The following is a 20,091-nucleotide window of genomic DNA, read 5'->3' on the forward strand; positions in this document are numbered from 1 at the left end:
GGTAGGGCAATGTGAGAACTGGCCAGTGCTCCAGATTGCGCTAGTAAGGCACTTATGATTTTGTACAGCTCTGATCACTATTAGCGTAGTAACATTTGTCTTCATTTTTTCCTGTAATAAATCATCTGCTGAATCTTTTCACTTTAGCAAAGTCATCTTTGAACGTCACTAAAATGGCAATCCAAAATTACTATATAAGGAAGAGTGTGGCTCTTAAAACTGGCTTTATGCATTTAAATCTAGAGAGCATAATTGATGATTGTCTGAAATAACTGACAACTTTTCTATTCAAAACTCTTGACAAATTTTAACCATTTTCTTAAGAAAAGCAATCTGCTGTTTCTGAGAGACTGCTTATCATATCCAGTTACACAAAGAGAACTGTAGGATGTACTGGTCTCTTTCTTCAGGGCATGGGAGAGTCTTTGTTTATTTAAAACCAAAACAAAACAAAAAACAACTGGTTCATTACCAGAGCTGCTATTTCTTGATTTTGTACATCTGTTGGAACTGGCAAAAATGCTGTAATACGCATTCTTTCCTCTCCAGAGAAAGGGAGGAGAGGAAGGCTTGTAGTCATAGGCTTGGCTGCGTTACTGTATTTATTTCCTATTAAAATAAAAATATATTTTCAAACAAACAAACAAAACAATAACAGCAAAATACCACCTCATTGCCTGAAGTAAGTGTGGTGATTGTTGTTCATGTTGTTCATTAACTCTCCTGGCTTAGGGGTCTGGCACTTTGCACTGTTCTGGTAGTATCTATTTGAACATACAAATGTCAGTAAGTATGTAGTTATAATAACACTTTCAAGGTTATTCTTGCACTTCTAGACATACAAAATTAATTTGTCAGCCATAGGCTATAGCATTTGTGTATCTGTAGTATATTTCAGACACTGTCTACCAACTGTATCTATGATACAACATCATGCCAAAATCCTAGAGAGAAGCATATTTCCTTCTATCTTCATTGTCAAGTACTTTTTCAGTTTCACCCTTTTTTCTTTAGAAAAGGGAATGGTTTAGTTCATCTAATGAGAAACAACTGCTCTGAAGCTATTAAATATGTTTGGGGAACAGAAGCAGGTAAAGCATCCAAGATTCCTTTTGACTAGATTTTAGGCTAAACATGTTCCTTTAGGAGGGAAGGAAGAGTATGTTATGTTCTTGAAATAATACTTTGTTTTAGACAGACCCTGGGAATAAAATTCAAATTGTTTGATAGTGTTCCACAGAGTTAATAGCTTTTTCCTTTGGCGGGGGGGGGCGGGGTGTGGGGTGTAGAGGGTGTGGAATTCAACATTCGAACAAAAACCTTAATATAGTGGTGCTTTTTTTTTAAAAGGAAAATCTTAAAAATCTAGTGGCCCAAAACTATGACCTCTTTAGCAAAATTAGATGATGTGAGGGATTTTTTTGAGGTTTTCTTTGTTGCATTTGCTTGTTTATTTCTTGCACTTGAATACAGTAGTATTCTTGTGAGGTACTGCTGTACTGGATGGTTGTATAAACTAGGTAGTGGTGACATGGGTACCTGCTAGTCCATGTATCACACCCAGCTCCAGCAGCGTGGAGAGGGCCCAGCAGCGGGTTTGCTGTGCGCATTGCTCCGGGGAGCTGCACAGCCCGGCGGCTATTTCTGTGTTTCCTCTTCAGAGAGGGATTCCTGTTTCCGCTGCTGGTCGGTCATCTCTGAAACTTCCCAGTCCTGACCCAGTCGTGGCAGTGATCCCATCCTGGGGACGTGCGGCACACGGCTGTGGTTTGGCTGCTCTCCAGCTGTGTGCAGGCTGCCTGGGATCTGGTAAAGAGGCTTTCGCCTCAGTCAGTGTTGGTTTTTTGCCCCTCTTCATCTTCTCTGTACCAGGATGTGAAAGTTAGAAATTATATATATTTTTTAATCATTGTCAGTAGCCCTTCATGTTCCTTTGTTTCTACCATTTGACTTACTTTTTTAGTAACCAGATACCAAACACATCTCACGAGAAATACCTTTTCATTCTCCTATTACAGAAGCAGTTCACTGAGAGTTAGAAAAATTCCTGTTGCACAGCCAAGCTTCCAAGTGGGAATATTTGTATGTTTGTATGTTTGGGGGAAGTGAGCATTTTTGGTTGGAGGTGATCTGCCACTTCTTCCAGCAGTCTCCTCCATCAGAGGAAAATACCTTTATTTCTTTCTGCTCTTGGAGTCAGTCAGTTAGGAAACAGGGAACAGAAGGAAATCTTTGCTGTCATCTTGTACATAGGGAATGATTGAAGCTTGATATGTGATGAAAATCTCATTTTGGGGCTTATATTTTTTTAAAGAAAAATCAGTATGATGAAAAATTCAAATGTCCTCACCTTAACTCTAGTCTTCACTTGAATTGCAATATGGAGGTTGAAGGGCAGGAGAGTGTTAGCTGTCCCTCACTCTGCAGCTCTGCCTCCTGAAATATTCAGATGCCGTACATTATAAATATGCATCTGCATACTTCTCTGAGAACCCTCAGGTTTTGAGAATATCTTGAGTTGTTTAGCCACAGTAACTTGATGCCTGCTGATAGTCTAAATGGGTCTAAAACATATACAAAAATAGTTAATTTTTTTAAATTAACTTACTGGATTTGTACATGAACTTATTGCATGTGTGGAAAATGTAAGGTAAAGAAAACAGGAAAGTTTCCAATGCTGTAAGCCTGTTACTGTGCTTTATAGAAGAACTTGTTATACATTTACTTAATTGTCACCTTGGGTTATGGTAAATTCTACACGTGTGCGTACACACCCACACACACCACCCCAGTCGGGGAGCAGGAGAGAGAAGATGCCGTTTGTAAAGGTGAGAAAAAGCTGACAGAAGCAAGCATTGGGTCAGATGGTGAGGAGAAAATGGGAGTAATATAAATGTCAGTTCATTAGAGTACTGTCATCTTTGAGAGCCAAAAATGATAAATGTGTTTCTAATTGATCTTTTCTTCATCTTTCCTCCTAATATAGGGAATTCCTGTGAAGAATTTGCTGGAACTGGATACGTATGAATATTCTGCATGACGACTCTCAAACTGGATTACATAATAATATGCCTGTATCCTCTGACTCTACTATTTTGATCCTTAAAAATGACTAGGATTGTATATGAAAGTTAACCCATTTCTGATGAGTGAGCTAGACATGAGTTTACATCGGCAAATGGGCTCTGATCGGGACCTCCAGTCGTCTGCTTCCTCTGTGAGCTTGCCATCAGTTAAAAAGGCACCAAAGAAACGAAGAATATCACTGGGCTCTCTTTTTCGGAGAAAAAAGGACACAAAACGCAAGTCTAGGGATTTAAATGGAGGGGTTGATGGAATTGCAAGTATTGAAAGTATTCATTCAGAAATGTGTACAGACAAGAACTCTATTTTCTCCACATGTACCTCTTCCGATAATGGAACAACCTCTAGCAGCAAACCAAGTGGAGACTTCATGGAATGCCCCTTATGCCTTTTGCGGCACTCCAAGGACAGGTTCCCGGAGATAATGACTTGTCACCATAGATCTTGTGTGGATTGCTTGCGTCAGTACCTCCGGATAGAAATCTCTGAGAGCAGAGTTAATATTAGCTGTCCAGAATGCTCAGAACGGTTTAATCCGCATGATATTCGTTTGATACTAAATGACGACATCTTGATGGAAAAATACGAAGAGTTTATGCTTAGGCGATGGCTGGTTGCAGATCCTGATTGTAGGTGGTGCCCAGCTCCAGATTGCGGGTATGTATGTTTTCCCAATATCTGCAAAACAGTGACAGCATAAATAGATAATGTTCACAGTGTTATGATTTTTGAAAAGTTAATTGCTTTACTTTAGCATTCTGTTTTGTGTTGTGTACTAGTAGGTAGCAGGCAGAATTCTTTTAAAAAAAAAAAAAAAAATTAACAAAAACCCAACCACCAAGCAACAACCTGCCTTCCAAAATAAAACCCTCCCTCAAGTAGTTTGTTTGGTTTGTTTTTCAGCACAGAGAGAATTTCAGCAATGTCATGAAACTTATTTGTAGGTGGTTGCTATGTATCTACAGCAGGCAAAAACAAATTAGATTTTGAGCTGTCAAGGCAAGAGTGCAAAGTTCAGACTAAAGAGAACTGAAAATTCAATGACTACTTTTAACTTAGTCCATTTCTTAGAGCACAGTGGGTATTTTATTTTTTTAACTGTGGAAAATGGTTGAAAGTTTTCTTTCAATAAAAAGGCCTCTCCAGTTTCAGATATCTTCCATCTTGTTGCTGGTTGAGACACCACTTGTTGCCTGTCAACAGGATTCTGATGTAAGATAATAATCAGCTTGTTCCTGCTTATTATCTGAGGAACTTAATGTTTTAACATTGCTATAATACTCAAGTGGTTCTGAAACCATTCTGAATTATGACATGAGTAGGCTGAATACTGCTGAGCAGCTCACAGGCTTTTCTGATGTTGGTGTCTCATAATGCCATTTTTCAGCAAGTTGGTTTTTTAGAGATTTTTTTTGTTTGCGTTATCAGAATGTCTAAAGGTCATAGCCCTGACTGTGATCTGGATGTGCAGCGCACACTAAAAACTCACAGAAGATGACATCTCTCTCTCTCAAACCCTCACATATGAGCAATAATTAGAAAGAAGAAAAGGAAGAATGTTGGAAGAGAACAAGCTGAATTGGACTGACTATTAGGTGGATTAAATATGCCGATATTAATGTTTCGGAGGCTTTCAAATTTAAATTATATGTTAAGAAACATATTTTAAATACAATTTTGCTTTCATACTTCAAATGAAATAGCATTTGCTAATGTGGGTCAAAAGCAGCGACTGGGAAAGTGATAGTTTCTTAGGTGCTCTGATCCAAAATGGGTGGCAGTGCTGTGCTGTGGTTTGAGCAGAGAAATGACTTGAGAGGTAGACTGGTTGCATGAGCTTGTAACAAAGTTATGTGGACAAAACCACTGTAGCTTGCTCTTACTGTTTCAATAACTGCAAAAGAAAACAACCACTAGAAGGCATTATTTGCTAGGCAGAAGTATGCCTGTCTCAGGTTTCTCTGAGTTTCGTTTTTCTGGACAAACTCTAGTTACTGAAGGTAAGGGGAAGCATATAAGAGCTGTTAAACCATTTTCTGTCAAACCATATTTTAATTATTCAGATAATCTGCTTACTGCAGTACTAAAAAAGTAAGGTGGATTTGTTTAATGGAGACTTTTCATCTTCTTATTTGTGCCTCAGTTTTCTCATCTGTTTAAAAAAAAATCCTAAGCATCTTTAAATGGTCAAACTGTAACAATAATTGCTGTAGATAATACCATTATAAAATTAAAAACTGTGTCTTCAGATCAAAGTTCTTCAGATCAAGTTCTGTGCAGTCATGTGGGACCACAGCAATATAGTAGTTAGTACATAGCAAATACTGTAATACTCTGAGGATGGAATCCTGAGGAAAACACAGAATATTGCCAGGCAACTACACTCTGCCAGTGGTTTTGTGTGAGGGGAACGGAACAAACTAGTACTATATGGGTGACCTCAGATCTACTTTGATAACATGACTTTTTCCTAATATGTTTCATCTGGTAGGAAACTACTTCACAGTGATAGATGGATTCTGTTTCTGATGCAGGGATAGTACATCCGCACTGAATTCTCATTACTAATTTAAAATAGGATGAAGTTGGTTACTTGGATACTTCTCAGCAGGATCATTCTTTATCATCATTCATTATGTCATCCTGAAGAAACAAGAGGTTGTGCCATCATGTTTTGTCAGCTTAGCAGACATTTGCCTTAACAATCACATGGTAGAACAGTTATCAGTATCTAATTACTTTGGCAATTGTAATCTATTTGTGCAATATCAATTAAAACTGATGCTGCTTTTATTTTATTTTTTCTGATCAGGTGCTGATAGGTCATTCTGGCTAAATTCAATAGGGGTGTGATGGGAGCTGACCCGATTTTAGCATGCGTAAAATATTTCATTAAGGAACTTGATGGCATGCATTTACTTAATTTACCATTGATCCCAAAGTAGGAGAGGCACAGTAACTTCAGAAGATAGCATTATTTCCTAAAGTTGTCTTTAAAATTAGAAGTACTGTAATAAATAGGAAATAGGTGCAAAATATACTGTAAAAGTCTTTGGAGCAGCTGCAGCCTACCTGCAGTGGCTTGGTAGGGGACACTGGCAAATAGGTGGTCTTTCCCTGGGGCAAAGAGCATGGGTAAGGGAACCTCATGGACTTTCTTCCAGACTAAATTTTTGAGATTCTGTTTCTTCCTATCAGTTTTCTGATGTCATTTTAACAAGCCTTAGTGAATCAGCATTCCAGATGTGTTCTGTCTTTTCTTCTATCTGAATTATTTAATGGTTTTGCTCTGAGATTATGTTGCTGACATTATTAGAAGAGAGCAGCAATTCCTAGATTTTCTTGTCTTTTTCAAGGAAAAAGCAGATCGGGCAAAAGAGTAAAAATTCTTCATTCCTATTTCTTCTTCAAGTAATTTCTCTTTGCCTCTGGTTTTTGATTTACTCATTACTTTTTAAATTTGGTTGTTTGTCCCTTCTCTCAGTGTAATAAGAATTTCTGGCTTTCGCATCACCTGTAAAATGAATGCAAAATGTAGAAATTAAACCTGTAGCCTTGTACAGTTTGAACTGAGATTTACTCTGGTCTAAAAAGCTACTTTCTAAAGGTGTGCCCACACATCTGTCCCAAATGGGGGGTCCTTTCCCGGATGCACCCATTCTTTATTAGCAATGGGAGGCAGGATATAAATTGATACTTCATTCTGTGGCCTACATTTGAGATTCTTTGCTATAACATTGGTGAGTCTTGGATGTATCCCTGTATGTTGAAGAAGCATTTGGATCGAAGTTTCTTTGTGTACATACAAAGCAATTATGTCTTTAGTCACAGTAAGTGGGAAGAGAGCTGATTATGTTGGCAACCATACAGAAGAGTCTTGCAATTGTTGAAACAATTTTTTATTTGGAAAGTAATAAGTATTTGAAAACAGATGAGTATTATATCTCATTTTTATTTGAAACTGCATCATCTGTAAATTTAAGATTGAAAACTCCTATTTGTTTGCAAAACTTTTTGTGTTGTGGTTTGACCCAAACTGACAATATAACCATGGTATCTGCTCAGTGACTCCTCCTTCCCCAGCCCCAAATAGGGGAGAGAATTGAAAGGGAAGGCAGAAGCTCGTGGATTGAGATAAACACAGTTTAATAAAATAGCAAAATAACACTAATATATTATACTACTAATAATATATATTAAATTGAAATAGAATATAAAATTAAAGATAGTCAATTCAATTCCTCACGAACTCCACCCACACCAAGCAGCTGGTCCTGGGCAGCAGTACCTGGTCCCAAGAGCTGATCCTAGAGAAAGAAGAGAGAAAAAGGCAGAAAGGCCCAGAGGACACTGCAAAATAGCAGGATGGTAAAAAGCCAAAATAAAGAAACTCCCAAACAGAACTCCACCAAAACAGAGCAGAACCAGAACAGATCTCCATCCCTGTCTGTCCTGACTGTCCCTAGCCAGAAGATCCTGACTTATATACGGAGCATGATGCTAATGGCATGGAATACTCTCATTGCTCAGTCTGAATGTTAGTCAAGTTCTGCCCCATCCATGCCCACTTCCTTGCTGCCTCATGCCTGTGGGCAGAGCGCTCAGAATGTCCTTGGCCCTCAGACCAGAGCAATTCATCTTGTTCTCAAACTAAATCCAAATAATGACCGTGCTGGCTATGAAAAGGAAAGGAAAAAACTGCATGGAAAAAACTCATTTTCTGTCAAACCAGCACAGGAGGAAACTTCAAACATGCTGTTTTAAAACACTAATGAAAGGGATAGGGTTTGCATTCACTTTACAGTGCTTCAGATCTAGCTATTTTAAAATTAAAACAGCTAAATTTTCAGATAAATATGTGAGTGGGAACGATTTTTTTAGTATCATTAGCAATAAAGAATATTTTGAGTTAATTTAGTCAACTACTATAAATTGGGCAGGGGGTAAAAATAAACAATGTAGTCTTTTAAAATAAAATTACTTTCATTTCAACAGCCACAAATTAAAGCCTTCCTGCATTTAGAAATCTGTTGAAGTCTATTCAGGGGTACTGTTCATGTGAATTGGAACTATAAATCTGTTTTAAGTGTTCATGCCCATGGACATAGCAGTGTTTTCTATTTAAAAGAAAGCTATTACAAAGCTTACAATGGATAGGAGTTGAGGCACATGTGTGTATATGTATTTAGTATTAATATGAACTGTAATATATATAGTCTGTATTTTTATCATGTGATCTTTAAAATGTAAACCTGATGGAGGACTGGATTTGTGGCAAAACCTGTCATTGAATAGACTTGTTCATGTAGTGTCTGATAACAAAATAGTGTAACACAGTTTTGCAAGTCTCAGGGTTTTTGGAACTTTTTTACCCTATAGTATTGTCAGAGTAAAGGTGACAGTAAAGCCCTGAACTCTCACCAGTTTTTTTTTGCGGTTTCAAATGTATTTTTAAAAAAATTTCCAAAAAAAAAGTCTTAATAATTGAGAAACCAAAATATTTATAAAATACTTGCTTTGTTTTGACATTTTAAAATACAAAGAGTAAACAAACATCTATTTAAAGTAGAAGTGGTATTCATGACACAAGGCAACCAGGAAAACACTGAAATGTCATGCAGTACCACATCAGATGCCTTTACAGTAACAGATTACACTACAGCTCACTTAGCAAAGATCCTCCCAGATTACAGAAGGGGTCAAGCCTAGACATGCCCATAGTGACTTGGACACTTTTAAAACTGTAGCTTTTTTTTTTTTAATACCTTTTTTGGTTTTATTGTCCTGTTCTTCTGAACTGTGGTTGCTTTGTGACCATAAACCTAGAGTACTGCATTCAGCCTTAAATGCAGTATACAGTATACTTTAGTACTGCACAAAGTTACCAAGGTGGGGGAGCAAAGTGTTACACTCGCTGTAGTATTTCTGTACAGTCTTAGTCCAGTGCAATAGTGATGGAGTTGAGGGAGGAGCTGGTGAGGAACCTGTTCTGGCTACCTAATGTCACCTCCTGATGCACACTGCCTTTGTGCCTGCTTCAGCTGCTCTGGCAGCTGTCTTGTCTGCTCCAGTCTATAGATAGGACTGTTTTTATTAACAAAATTCTCTCTTGCCCCTCTTGGTCATTCAAGATATGCTGTGATCGCTTTTGGATGTGCCAGCTGTCCCAAACTGACGTGTGGACGAGAAGGCTGTGGAACTGAGTTTTGCTACCACTGTAAGCAGATTTGGCATCCAAACCAGACCTGTGATGCTGCTCGCCAGGAGAGAGCTCAAAGTCTGCGCCTGAGAACAATTCGTTCTTCATCTATTAGCTACAGCCAGGAGTCTGGAGCAGCAGGTATTTATGATTATGATACTGTGTCTGTAAGACCTTTTTAGTATTTTTCTATAGTACATTTGCACAACTAACTCTAAAAAGGAAAGAACTGAAGAGTAGTATGGTAGATACAAGCTGCTTTGTCTTTCAGAAATATAAAATATACAGTTTTAAGTTTGAATTCAAATTTTAGATGTTATAATTTGAAGTATTCTGTGACCATAGCATCTGACTTCGATCTTACAGGCTTGTCAGCATTTTGAATTCTTCCTTTGTAGCTGAAAAATGTGAAGTCAAAGAAACTTGCTGCAAAGCAGTCTTTGTGTTTGGCAGGCTGACTTCATTAGTTGTATCACTTACACACTGGGAACACTTTTTTTCTCCATTGTAGGTGAAATTTCACAGGGCTGTTAATAATAAAACTTTAAAACACTAATTTTCTGCTTTCAGAAGAGACTATTAGTCTGCCAGCTCTGACATTTGACATTTTTTTTAGTACTAATTAATGTTTTTCAATAAAAAACTTAATAATATCTGTCTTGGCTACCAGAAAGCAAACAATTCTGTCGTCTTTAAAATGAACTTGTTTGTAAGCCTCCTAAAAAAGATAATAACTCTTTGGAGTAGTACTTTGCAGAGCAAGAATCTGGTTTGCTATTGATAAGAATTGGCTCAAGAGTTTCACCAAACTCTGATCTATTTGGTGGTTTTTGTGTCTGCCTGACTGAACAAGGTAGATATTTGGGGAGATGTCTCTTGCACTTTGAATGTAGTTAGAGCTGTTGTTCTCCAATCCAACCTAGACTTGGGAGTCTCTAATTTGTTGTTCATTCTGGCTCATTTTAACAAGGCGCCTCATCTTGTCTTAAAAATTGGCGTACTTCTTTAGTTTTGAAATATATATTTTTTCTTTTTTAAAAACCTTTAAATAAAATGGCACACCAGTTCCTTTCCTTGCCCTTTCAGTCAGTCCCAGCAGGAACAGCAGTAACTCTGCTGTATCTGTGCTGTAAGAGCTTGCTCAGTTTAGTTAGTGCCCTGTAGGTTGTGCATCTGTTGCCATCTGGGAACAGCTGGTGCCTCCTTTCAGCTGCTCGCTGTCCTTTTGCACTGGGGTTGGTAGAGGTACTCTTCCTGCTGGTTCTGCACCTCTGGATATTCATCATCCCAAGTATAACCCCTCTTTTCTGTTTGTCTTAGCATGTAGCGCAGAGGCAATAAACTTGGGCTTCTGCACTAGGAGCTGCAAGTTATTCCTGCTGCTGTGAGCATATAGCTCACAGCTCAAAGTGCAGATGCTAACCAGTAACGTGAAAGAGCGAAGATCACAACTGTGGTTGTCAGTGTACAAGTATTTCACTGTTGCCCAATGACCCCTTGTTTATTAATGATAGAGCTGGTCACTTAACTGCATTTTTCAGTATTTGACTTGAAAACGAGGAGACTCTCCAGAATTTTAATTTTGCTAGGAAGTAAGAAAGTATTAAGTAGGGCTGTGAAAAGGACTCAAGAGGATGTTGGTGATACCAAAGAAATGCACTTAGTGTAGAAGGGGAGACAGATTTGAGATAAGAAGTAGTAACAGAGCGGAGACTGAATATTCAAGTAAAAGATTCATAAGAGCATGAAATGTAAGAGAGGATTATATTTAAAGAGACCATATTACCAGTCCTGTGGTAACATACATATTTAATGTTCGACTAATATATATTGCATTAAGCTTAGAAAATCCTTGAACAGAGTGTATGCATTAATTATTAAATTACTTGAATGTGATCTAATACACCTTGTTTTCATTAGTTTTACTTGGTCCAAGGTTTATGAATACCAATAGCTATCAAGTTATTGCCAAATCAAGATTTGTAAAGCAAGATTACAATAAACTTCCATTTTTCAGATAATGGTTCAGTCAGTTTTCCCAAACATATGTCTATATTTTGATCAAATGTGCTTGTCTAGAGAACTGATGTTATCTTTATATTCATTTTTAAACAGCTGATGACATAAAGCCATGCCCACGCTGTGCTGCTTATATCATAAAAATGAATGATGGAAGCTGCAATCATATGACTTGTGCTGTCTGTGGCTGTGAATTCTGTTGGCTATGTATGAAAGAGATCTCAGATTTACATTATTTAAGGTACATTTAAGGAAAAAAAAAAAATCTATGTTGTTGGCAATTTGTTTTCTGAAGTATATAGAAGTAGGTTCCTGGATGCTGTGCTGCAAGTTTGACTTACTTCCTGTTGGAGTAGAGAATCACAGTGGAAGTATTCATATCTGAGAATTGAGTTAGTTTTCAATGCATGTATTTAAATGAGTGTTTTGCTATTTTTTTTAAATTTTAAAATACTTTCCTAAGTTTCATGTGAGCAATGTGTACTTATTACAACAAATGAAGTGTTTTAGATGAACATACCCCTGTTTTTACTGATACCTTGATACTGCTATGTTGTCTTAGTAGTAAGCAACTCTGATTATGTAAGTTACCTGTGAACCACAGATTGGCATGTGGTAATATGCAATATGATTCTCATTATGTTACAAAACATGTTGTAAAGATGAAAAAAAAAAGAAATTATAACTGATTGCTTGATATCCATAATATTTGTAACTTGAACCTAAGAACAATAATTTTTAAACTAGAGAACAGTTTAGTACTGTATAGTTATGTTGATTTATTTACAATTTCTTTACAATTTTATTCTTTCTATTAGCCCATCAGGTTGCACATTCTGGGGAAAGAAACCATGGAGCCGTAAAAAGAAAATACTGTGGCAACTAGGGACACTTGTTGGAGCTCCTGTAGGAATTGCTTTAATAGCTGGCATTGCTATTCCTGCTATGATTATTGGAATCCCTGTGTATGTGGGACGAAAGGTAAAATGTGCTGCAACTCCTAACATGCTTCAGGTGTTATCTTCTGAATTGTATGAATTTGGTAAAACTATGTTCAGTTGGCTATCTTCACCAGCCTTAAATAAAAACACACACAAAAAAACCTCATGAAACACCACCGTCTAGATTGCTTAAGGATATTTGTTTCAGTTGTACAGGAGGGAGAAGCAGTGTTTATAAGAATGTAGTTCCTTTTAAAACAGGTAGAGCGAAATACTGATTACGTGTTTTGAACAACAGAATCAAAAGATTTGCTTTTCTGCTTTTATCAGCATGGATTCTCATAGTGACCGGCACAGACATGTAATTCTACATTTGCTGGGGGGGAGTGTTTCTTACTTGAGATGTTGCGCCTAGACAAAAAGTCCAGGGATGCAGCTTTTCTACCCTGTTCTTTTTCATCTTTTTCTTTCAATCTAGTACTCCTACCTTCTGCTGCAATTATCTTTTGACCCTTCTGTTCTATCTTAGTCTCATGAAGTAATTGGAACCTTATAAATGATAAGAGGAAGAAGGCAGCAGTTACCTGTTTCAAATTACTAGTGCATGTTCTGCTTTTCCATTAGATTTTGGGATAGGTCTCCATCACATGTATTAATGGCAAAGTCTCAAAGTTAGTCTGAGGGCAGCCTCATGAGAATTTCTGTTGTACCCCACTGCTTAATGGTCATCTTTCTGTGACTCCTGTCACATGTTGGCACTTTCCTTTCAAACATCTGGTGATGGAAATTCCACAGGCTCTCTGAGCCTGATTTTCTTAGTAAAAATGATTTTTCTAACATTAATGTAAATTGTCTTCCTGCATTGAATTCTTACTGCCCTATCTTCAGCTGATGTAAGAAATCCTTTTGTTTTGCAATATCCCATTACATATTTGATTTGTAAGTTTACTTCCATTCTTATCTCTGAACAAACCTAGCACTTCCAGTTTTTCTTGACAGATTGTCAAGAAAACGCACTATTATAGACCTCTGATTCTTCTCTTCCCTTCTGAATCTCCTTAGCGTTGTTCAAAACCACCTTTGGTTGTGTCCATTTTGAATACAGCAGTCAAAATGAAGCATTACTACTGCTGAGCTAAATGAAAGGGTGATCCTGTGCATATAACTGCATATGTCTGTCTCAATAACATTCTATTTTCACTTTGTGTACTCTAAAACACATACACATCCTCAGCATACTGGTAATTTAGGCAACTGATCTCTTCCTAAGGCTAGTCTTGACCTCATTGCTGTGCTGCATTTTAGTCATTTCAGGGCATTGTTTGAACTTCTTAAGACTAGTATGAGTTCTGGCATTCTTGCAGCCTTGCTAATTGTATTGACCTGAAATTCAACACACATGTTCCATTCCTTCCATCTTCCATGTTAATGAAAATGTTGACTACTCCTGGATCTAGGGCATATCTCTTGAAAAAGTATTGGGTGAAGAGTTCCAAATTGGGGAGTAAAGAGGTCTAATGACAACTTGGGATGTTTTCTATCAGTTTCACATGAAGCTAGTAGTAGTTTTCTCTAGTCCATGTTTCAGTCCAGACCATTACAACCTGTTTGAGTGTCATACCAGAAAATGTCAAAATTTTGTTCAGTGTGTGACATCTGCCTCTCCCCATCCTCAAGGCTAGTTATCTTGTCACAAGAGAAAATTGATGTGATCTCTACTTGAGAAAAGTCAGTGTGGCCTGTTGACTTTGTGCATTTGCTTTGGTGTCTACAAGTTCCCAGTTGTCAGGAAACTGAAGTTCAGTTCACTGGTCTTTAATTCCACAGCTTCTTGTTTTATACCTTTTTAAAGATTATCATTGCAGTTCAGCTTTTTCCAGTTTTCCTGATTAATTTTTTTCAGACATCCTCTATGGATAATAATTTTCAAAAGTTATTATTAGTGGCTCTGAAATTGGGCCTGCTGAGATGCTTTTCAGATCATCTCATGTAAGTACACTCTAACCTGTTGTTTTCCTATGGATATTCTTCCTTTGTCATCAGTCACCTGGCTCACAGTTCATCTTCAGTGACAACTGAAGGGAAAAAAAATTGAACAGGCCTCCAGTTTCATCCTCATCCTTTCGTTTTTGTTAAATAGCAAATTGATCCATTTTGGTCTTCCTCTTACTAACCATGTACTTTTAGAATGATTTCTTATAGACTTTGATGTCCCTTGCTTTTTTCCTCCTCTGTTTTAACCTTTTTGACTTTTTTTTTTGTCCTGACACCCTCATGCTGTTTCTTTATACCTATTCATAGTAATCTGACCTACTTTCTATTTTCTTAATGCCGCTGTTGCTTCAGTAAAGGAAGCTTTGTTATTCTTATACAATATTCTGTCTGTCTTCTTCATTGGAAAGAGTATTTCCATTCCTTCCATTCCTTTTTGTTGCTTTATGCTTAGGGAATCCAGTAGCCTTCATAGATATGTTTATTGTGTGCCTTTTGTTGCAGTAGCTAAGATCGCCCGTAACAGTAAAATTCAGTGCCTGAGGTGATCCTGCTAATTGCTCACAGAGCCCCATGAAACCTGACTTTCCTGGGTTTGTAATTCTTAAATGCTCATACTGTGAGAGCGTTCATGTTGCCTTTTTCCTTTTCAATCCATAGGTGTGTTCCGCATTCAGGTGCTCCCTCACTCTGTGTTGCTCTCTGTATAATGTACCTCATCACAAGTAAATACTCTCATTATACAAAGTGCAGTGTCTTCTCTGCCCTTTATTTGCCTGCTTTGCCTGAAAAAATACAACAAGTTTATTCCAAAATGAGAACTACTCTACCAAATCTCTAATTGAAATTATAATTTAGAAAGGACAACATTTGATGACACTTTTGCTCATTTTTTGTCATTCTTTTTGCAGTAACACATTGATACAAAAATACTGTGATTATCCTCTGTGTTCCTCCTTAGATGTAGTGAGGATTAATGTAGCCTCATGACAACCAATAAGATAGTGACCTATTGTTCCTTTGTAATTGCATCTTAACTGAGAATGATGACAGATGAAGCACATATCCATGAAAAGACACATTCCTAGAGAGAGTAAACGCACAAGAAGCTTGTTACTGGAGGGTGCCAGGGCAAGGGAGTTCTTGCTGTCCCCACTTAACCATCAAAAAAAGCTCTTCAATGATTTAGCTCTTTTAACTTGAGGCTCAAAGTAAAGGCTTAGTTGCTGGATGGGAGGGCTTCTAACTTTTAAGAAGTTGCCTAAAATTAAGAAATGTGTACGTTTTCTTTACTTTGAGAGGAGTTATGCAATAAATTGTGACATAGTATGTGGTCTCTCTGGAAGAGAGTAGGATACAGATTCCAAACTATTATGTGTCAGTTCTTCCATCCTTGAAGCAATGTATTATGACAATAAATCTAAAAACCTTTCTTCTTTTCTTATCCTAAGATTCACAATCGATATGAAGGCAAAGACATTTCGAAGCACAAGCGAAACTTGGCTATAGCAGGTGGTGTAACCTTATCTGTAATCGTTTCTCCAGTTGTAGCTGCAGTAACTGTAGGTAAGCAAATGCTGCTATTTTGTGTATTGGTAACACCTTGCAAACAGAACTCTGTAAGAATTCTTTAATAAAACAGCTGAGATAAGACCTGTATTTTCATTTTATAGGTGAAGGAACTGAGACAGTGATGAGTCTGAGGTTATTTATTGGGGCAGAATAGATAATGCAGTACTTCAGGAAATGCTGCATTAAAATGAAGAATTAAAAATTATTTTTATTTTGCAAATTGAAGTTTCTGTGTTGTCCTATCTAGCTTTTAAAACTGAAATACTTCAAGCTTTTTAAAATGACTGACCAAGAAAAAACTGCTGCCACAGTCTCTATTCACATTTGAATAACTTCTTGTGAAACTTTTCTCAACACAAAAGAATAGTGTCTTAAACTTAATGTTACAGTAGTTGACAAACTGTTATGCTCAGGGAGTCAGTTTAGATTCTATCATTCTTTCTCATAGAGATTGTTGAAGGTGATATTTGAGGAAAATCGGGATGTATGTTACAAAATATTTGTTGTCTTATATAATTTCAAGATCACTGTAAATAAACCCTGATTTTTTGAAAGGAGTGAATTTGCCCAGCGCTGCCTTGCTTCTGCTTTGTTGCAGCACAAGCATCTTTACAGTTGCTCAGTAAGCTGCCATGGATAACTGATTCACATTAGACCCACCATTTAGTTTTAAGCTGGATCAGTCTGCTGATCCGATTCATCACACAGCTGTGCGTGCCGTGTTCCCCTCGTGCCACAAGCGATGCTCAGAGGGATGGGAAGACAGGGCCACTTCTAGGCAGTGATGGTTTACATTGTCGCTGAAGCTGTGGCTCTAAACTGCTTGGTAACAGTGGCTGACTGCTGTGCAAATGCAGATATGCCAGTCATAAAACTGTTTCTGGTGTCTGGCTGCCTTGAGTTGCTCTCATAGCAGTGGTGTCAGATCCCTGCTGAACTGGTAGTGGGACACAAAATCTCATAGATGTAACATTTTTAGTTGAATAACATTTGAAATAGATTTCTGCTTCTCAGGTGGAACATTATTACAGTCTCCAATGGACCTTATCTGAACCTTTAAAGTATTTTGATTTGTTTTTAAAAGATGTTATGGACACACTGGAAGTATTAATTCATCAAGCATTAAGCTTCTCTGCCTACCAGTGCTGACAGAGGACATTCTGCTTGCTTAAAAGTACTTTCCTTTCATTTCACCTTAGTGATTTACCAATATTTATTAATTTTTCTCCCTCCTGATTTCTTTCAAGTGTGAAATATTAAGTAATCATGGAAAATTAAATTGCTTTTATGAAAGGATCCAAAATACAAGTCACACTTAATGAAAGACTGTACTTTGCTCTGTAGGTATCGGTGTTCCTATTATGCTGGCTTATGTGTATGGAGTCGTTCCAATTTCCCTCTGCCGAAGTGGAGGCTGTGGTGTGTCAGCAGGCAACGGAAAAGGCGTCAGGATAGAATTTGATGATGAAAATGATATAAATGTTGGTGGAACAAATGCAGCTGTAGGTAAGAAAAATCTGATTAATTTTCTATAAATTTGGGCTTTGTGACTTACATTTGATGGCCTTAGATACTAGAATACTAACTTGCAGAAGAGGTACAGTATAGTTAGGACTGCCTCCACTCATTGCTGAAAGACCAGCTCTCAGATTAGATTAACTTCTCTGTGTACGTGCTGTGCAGTAATACAACCATTAAAATTGTTCTTACCCATTTTAATCAATGCCAGACTCAAGTCTTTTCCGTAAGTAAAAGTTTTGAGATAAAATTAGTGCAGCTTTTTCCTAAGGCTTGTTTGTGGAAGCTTTCTGGCTTTCATCTTTTTATCTGTAGTAGCGGGAACTAAATGCTGATCTGGGGCTTTTAAAATTTTTAATTATATGGCAATATTCTTTGGGATAGGATCCATGACTGCGTGTTACCATTCTGTCTGTGGTTAACTTTTTTGCTATCTTAATTATGTAATGTCAGGCATAACCATTATAGCAACTACAATAAACATGGGGATTTTAAGTTATATTTTTGTCACAATTATGTTTTGTAAATCCTCTTTCTCAGCAGAATTTCGGGACCAGTTTCCACGGTCACATCCTAGAAGCTACTAAGTTCTACTTCCATAAGTGACAAGCCATCTTTATTTCTGTCTAGATACCACTTCAGTAGCAGAGGCACGTCACAACCCCAGCATCGGCGAAGGAAGCGTTGGCGGACTGACGGGCAGCTTGAGCGCGAGCGGTAGCCACATGGATAGAATTGGAGCCATTCGTGACAACCTCAGTGAAACTGCCAGTACCATGGCCCTGGCTGGAGCCAGCATAACAGGGAGTCTCTCAGGAAGCGCAATGGTTAACTGCTTTAACAGGTAAGAGGCGTGCTTTCTGCCATGATGTATCTCGTTCCACGTGTAAGCAGAGGAAATGGTATTACTGGCGTTTTTTGACGTTTTGTTTTTTTTTAAAAATTGGTTCCCATTGAAAGGAGCAGTCTGTAGGAGATAGTGACAGTTCAGCTCTGACAAACTTGCTGATTTCAAAGAGATCCTACCAGACCACAGTCCTCAAAGAAGAGTTTGAATGCTTTCGGGGTGAAATACTGAGATCTTGTTCTCTGGCTTCCCAGGAGAGCAGTGTTCACCCAGCAGTCAGAGGGAGGCCCCTCCTGTGTAACACAGGCATGTTCTGTGCATCTCACCCCAAAGTCAGAACTGCTGACTTGATCAGTAGTGCCCAAGTCCTGAGCTGTGCCTTCAGAACGCCTGGCTAGAGCGTGGATTTGAAGTGGACTCGGGCGGGAAAGGAGGCAGCCAGGTGTATGGCCCCACCGAGGGAGCGGCTGCTTGTCACTCATGTGCTCTGCACCTCCTGCGAATTGGGACCTTGCTGTTTCTTGGCTGTCCTGCACCCTGAAGAGAAAGTGTGTCTGGAAAGAATTGTTAGCATTTAAGGTTCAGGGTGGAATTTGCCTTTTAAATCAGGTGTTAACACAGCTCATTTTCTTGAGTAATACAGAAGTCCAGGCTATCTAGAATAAGGAGAGCAGGATGGCATCAAAAGTTTCCTTTTGCTCGGACAGGATTTTCAAGCTGTGACTGCGGAGTGAGGTATACCTATCCTCTTCTTTAAAGAGCTAAGAGTGAAAAACAAAAAAACACTCTTACAATTCACTGTGAGGACACAGATGCACAAGGCATTTGGGAAAAAGCCTATGATTTCCGGTGTATCTGCTCAGCCCAACTTAAGATTGCTCAGGTTTCTATTATTTCTGTTGCAGTTGCTAACAGTACAATATAAAGCAGAGTACAGGACACAGTTCTCTCCCTGTTAATTGATTAGGAATAACTTTACAGCTGGAGAAACAGGAGAATTATAATGTCTTGAACTTAAATACCCTTCTGATTTGTTCTTTTCCATTTTTAGTGAGCAGTACACTTATCTGCAAAAGAATTGTAGCTAAGCCTGGAAATTGTTCTTGTAAATCTCAGGGAGGAAAAAATCCAGAACCTCTGGTTAACATGCAACATACTGCTTTGTTGGGAAATCAATCTGGTTTTGTTAAGGGGCGGTTTTGGGTTGTTGTTGGATTTTTTTTAATCGCAAAATTGTCATTTTTGACAGTGCAAATATGAACATCTGCACTGGAGTAACTAATAAACTTACTACTGAATGGTGGAGAATCTGTACAAAGTGACACTAACTTTGAACTAGTGCGCTTTACCTGTAGCAGCAGTATGTGCAACTCTTTTTCTTTCTCTCCAAGACTGGAAGTACAAGCAGATGTGCAGAAGGAACGATACAGTCTGAGCGGAGAATCTGGCACAGTTAGCTTGGGAACAGTTAGTGACAACGCCAGCACCAAAGCAATGGCGGGATCCATTCTGAACTCCTACATCCCTTTGGACAGGTAAGAGAAATGTGCTGAACACAGAAGATGAATAAGCCTTGCTTATTGAAGGATATTCTAAGCATGCCTCAGCTGTGCTACTTTTATGATTGCCCTTTGAGACTGCAAATTTTATTGCGAACTGAATTATATGTGGCTGCTTATATTTGCCAAGGTTATTTCCAAAGAGGAACACCATACTCTAGCTCAGTAAAGTGTTTGATCTTTCGGACTTCGTGTTTTCCTTTGGGCTGTTGATTTGTTTAAATGTTTAGCTTTTGTAGAATAACTGACATCTCCCTGACTTTCTTTTGCTATGTATCTTGGAAAGCAGTGAGAGTTTGTTTTGCTGTGTTAGCTGGCTTGTCTTAGATGACCGCTTACACTCAGGGATTCTTTCTTGTT

General features: G+C 38.1%; 1 protein-coding gene across 4 annotated transcripts in view; it reads left to right on the plus strand.

Annotated features, from left to right (window-relative positions):
* The window catches only part of RNF19A (ring finger protein 19A, RBR E3 ubiquitin protein ligase), a 60,515-nt gene that overhangs the window by 37,043 nt on the left and 3,381 nt on the right, over positions 1 to 20,091 (plus strand). For all 4 annotated transcript variants that reach the window (XR_013921798.1, XR_013921799.1, XM_080339256.1 and 1 more), the window contains 8 exons: positions 2,987 to 3,741; positions 9,216 to 9,424; positions 11,399 to 11,543; positions 12,121 to 12,283; positions 15,687 to 15,801; positions 17,152 to 17,313; positions 17,956 to 18,169; positions 19,564 to 19,707. Coding sequence is in view for 2 of the 4 variants with exons in the window: in XM_080339256.1 (XP_080195382.1) it covers positions 3,125 to 3,741; positions 9,216 to 9,424; positions 11,399 to 11,543; positions 12,121 to 12,283; positions 15,687 to 15,801; positions 17,152 to 17,313; positions 17,956 to 18,169; positions 19,564 to 19,707 (1,769 nt within the window). In the remaining 2 variants the exon portion in view is untranslated. The remainder of the gene's footprint in view (positions 1 to 2,986; positions 3,742 to 9,215; positions 9,425 to 11,398; positions 11,544 to 12,120; positions 12,284 to 15,686; positions 15,802 to 17,151; positions 17,314 to 17,955; positions 18,170 to 19,563; positions 19,708 to 20,091) is intronic.

Source organism: Nesoenas mayeri, assembly GCF_963082525.1.
Source record: "Nesoenas mayeri genome assembly, chromosome: 2".
Lineage (NCBI taxonomy): Eukaryota > Metazoa > Chordata > Aves > Columbiformes > Columbidae > Nesoenas > Nesoenas mayeri.